Source organism: Zingiber officinale, chromosome 4B (assembly GCF_018446385.1).
Source record: "Zingiber officinale cultivar Zhangliang chromosome 4B, Zo_v1.1, whole genome shotgun sequence".
Lineage (NCBI taxonomy): Eukaryota > Viridiplantae > Streptophyta > Magnoliopsida > Zingiberales > Zingiberaceae > Zingiber > Zingiber officinale.
Window position 1 is genome coordinate 117,842,236 of NC_055993.1, and position 3,568 is coordinate 117,845,803.

The 3,568-nt window shown below is 36.7% G+C and overlaps 1 protein-coding gene across 1 annotated transcript; it reads right to left on the reverse strand.

Moving 5' to 3' along the window:
• Positions 1–459: 459 nt before the first annotated feature.
• Positions 460–3,353, reverse strand: LOC121976191 (60S ribosomal protein L36-2-like). Its single transcript, XM_042528256.1, has 4 exons — positions 3,240–3,353; positions 3,031–3,156; positions 1,439–1,638; positions 460–680 (listed from the first exon to the last, which is right to left on the reverse strand). The coding sequence occupies exons 2-4, from the start codon at positions 3,130–3,132 to the stop codon at positions 650–652; spliced, it is 333 nt and encodes a 110-aa protein (XP_042384190.1). The 5' UTR covers positions 3,133–3,156; positions 3,240–3,353; the 3' UTR covers positions 460–649.
• Positions 3,354–3,568: the final 215 nt, after the last annotated feature.

Below are 3,568 nucleotides of genomic sequence, written 5' to 3' on the forward strand. Positions count from 1 at the left end.
TTATATTATTCTATAGTATAATAATTTTGAACAAAACCACTCCAACCCTAAAATAAAAATATAAAAAAATAATATTTTAATATCTTTTTAAACATATGATAATAAATATAAAGAATGCTCTTATAACTTTTACCTAGCAAGCCAATTGATATACCGGAACCGAACATACCAATCAAATTAGATGAGCTGAATCACATGGGTCAATCAGGCTAATTGGGTCAGGTCAGTACATGCTGATAAGTTCAAATGGGCTAGTCCTTCCTGTTGACCCAATGGAACAATCAATGCAATCAAGCTTAGCAGATCAGTCTATTTAAGCAGGTCGATCGGCTTAGATTGGCCAAATGCGATGGTTAAACGAGACAAGCCAGTCCGACCAGGTGAACAGGTCAATTGGTCTGAGCATGGCGTCTCGCCTACCTCTAGAGTTTTTCTCATCCATGCGCCAAAAACAGATAATTGCATCCAAAAAGTAGAAAATAATCTATTTTTTCTTTAAAAAATAAACTTTTCGAAAGAAATTGTTTTTCAGCAAACATAAAAGATGTGCCTGAGAACAGTTCTTGCAAAACCAAACATGGTATTTCAACTCGATTACCTGAGGTTGCCTACCGAGATATAGCAAATCTCACCCTCGCAAACAATCATATTATTTCTTCTTATCGCTCACTCCAGCAGACCTGAGAAACAGAGGATATACTTAACTTTTCAGATAAAAATGAAACAAAAACTAGCATTGGTTCGAGAAAAAACTTAAATTAGGCAGGTAATCAGGCCTGAGTCAAAAGCTAATACACAGTGCAAGTTCAAGTCCGAGTCTCTGCCAGACCGATGCTATTCTTGATCCAAAATCTAATGATTATAGAAAGCAAAACTGGAGTTTGAATTCAATCCAACATCATTTTATGGTCATCCCTAGAGGAAACTAGAGTGAGAATCACATTCATCATTCAGTTGAAAAGGAAATTCTGCTGCCGCCAACCACACTAATTGATTCAAACGCTCCCAATTGGGCCAAAGAGGTCCTGTGGGTTGATTGAGTAAAGCAGGATATCGAGCAAGATGAGCTAACTGATAGATCACACAAAGCCAAGGCACAAGGGACACCCATGTTAGAATGGGCCAACTAGTTAAATAGATCAAATGAGCCAAACAGGTCATGCGAATTAGAAGAATCAAGTGGAGTAGATCAAGTTGGCTGAATAGATACTAACTGATCAAGCCAGCTGATTTTACCTAGCAGATACATTCAAATGAACTGAGCAAATAAAATGTTTACTCCTCTTTACAAGGTTACATTTGGTTATGCATTTATCAAATAAAATCTCCAGTGAATAAATGTAAATTATAACTGTGATATTAGACTTATAGAAAAAAGAAAAGAAAATTACTCCTACAACAAAAAACAGAATCATGAAAAACATAATAAACCTTTCACCTCATTTTCCGGAGAACATTAGCCATCTCCTCTCTCTTCTTCTTGGCTCTTTTGTGTGTACCCAGCTTTCTCTTTGCAACCTTCAGTGCACGTTTATCCTTTCCAACCTTTAGTAATTCAGTGATCCTCTTCTCGTAAGGAGCAAAACCAGCCACTTCTCTGATCAAACTCCTAACAAAATGCACTCTCTTGCTAGTTTTCTAACACGTTATTGCCCAATATTAGTTACATTAGATCATAATAGTGAAAAAATATATAAATAAAAAAATGCAAAAATCAAAAGGACGCCCTTTATTTCCATTATCATCAAAACAGCATTTTATTTCAGAAAATATCAAAAAGACCCCTATCATATTTTTCATCTAAAAAATACCCTAATTTCAGCACTGTTATAGCAACTTTGGCCAATACCGCTACAACTAGAGCAACTTTAGCCAAAACTGCACCATGTTATACAACTTTAGTCAACACTACAACTAAAACAATTTTAGAGCAGCTTTGGCCAAAATTGCTACAACATGGAGCAACTTTGGCTAAAACTACTCTGACATGGAGCAACTCAATTTTAATCAACTGCTCTATCTTATACTAGTGTTGACCTAAATTCCTCCACGTTGTAGCAGTTTTGGCCAAAATTGTTACAACAGTATTTGGTTAGTTTTGACCAACTGAGAGCGGTTTTAACTAATATTCTCTAACCAATGCTAAAACAATTTTGGCCAAAATTACATGCAACAATTTTGAGCATATTATAGCAGTTGTAGCCAAAACTACTACAACAGTATTTGACCAATTTTGATCAAGTTGAAGCACTTTTAACCAATATTAAAGTAGCTATAACCAATACTAATACAATTTTGACCATTTTGAGTAGGTTGTAACAATTTTAGCTAAAATTGCTACAACAGTGTTGTCCTGGAACAAGGATATTTTAGGATGAAAAAAATAGGATGGGCGCCCTTCTGACATTTTTTTAATATGGAGCATATTTTTAATGATAACAAAAACAAGGGACACTCTTTTCATTTTTTCCCAATAAAAACATATGGAAAGAGAAAGATATACTAATTTTGTGCCACTAGTCCTTGAATAAACAACAGAAATAACATAGCACAAGTCCCGAATGCAAGATAATTACAGATATGAATGCAAATGGTAATTAATCAGAGCACAGTAATTGATATTGCATTCTGAATGCAATAGAATGTTGGCTTTTAGGAGTTTGTTCCCACCAAGTAGTTGTTATGTCTGCTTTTTTTTTCCAACATAAAACTTGAAGAACAGGAGATGCACAGCAATTCTCTAACATAAACATAAACTCAAGCAATGATGCCATCAAATCTTATCAGAATCAAACAAAAGGAAAACCTACAACCAAGCACTTTTCTTATGAAGAGAGCATGCACTCTCCACACACCTACTACTGGTAAATCTTGAAATCCGTCTAAAACTACTCGTTTACCTCGTAACAAAACAAAATCTTGCGCGTAAAATCAACAGAACCATAAATTATTTACTAAGTGGAATGCGAAATGAGCTTGAACAATGGATCAAATCGTAAGCTCCAATTTCCAAAACCTCCAAATTCATACCCCTTTGCGGCTGGAAGGACGAGGAGCTAACTCCCTCCTGGTGACGACGTGCCCTTTGTTGAGGCCGACGAAGAGACCGGTCTTCGGCTGAGGAGGGGCCATTGCCAGGCCTGGAACGCGAACTCCCTTCAGACAAAGTAAGATAACGATCAGATCAGGAGAAAACCCTACCGCCGACGAACTCAAATCTCCGTGGGCTAACGGCTTACCACGAAACGCAGCTGCAGCCGACAGCGCGACCAGGAACCCTAATGGCGGAGACGCGCGATCCGTTAAATAGCGAAATGAAATGTTCCGAACTCTGTTATATACGGAATTGCACTAGCGACTAAGAACCGTTCGATTTGATTGGATAGTCACATGGTGAATGGACGACATTGACAATTGGGACTCTGATGTTAAAAGTGTATCCTTAATTAATTATATTGTCATTCTTTTGAAATGTATTAAAATAGCATTATACTAACAATTTTACGAGAGCAAATCCCGTGGTCCTTGAATTATGAATTAGGAGTTGGTTCATTATACGAGGATTTTT

Excerpts from the sequence above, each read along its gene's own strand:
- LOC121976191 (XM_042528256.1), bottom strand. The coding sequence starts at position 3,132 with ATGGCCCCTCCTCAGCCGAAGACCGGTCTCTTCGTCGGCCTCAACAAA. Across the intron at positions 1,639-3,030 it reads GTCCTTCCAGCCGCAAAGGG|AAAACTAGCAAGAGAGTGCA; the intron begins GTATGAATTTGG and ends ATAACGTGTTAG. Across the intron at positions 681-1,438 it reads AATGTTCTCCGGAAAATGAG|GTCTGCTGGAGTGAGCGATA; the intron begins GTGAAAGGTTTA and ends TCTGTTTCTCAG.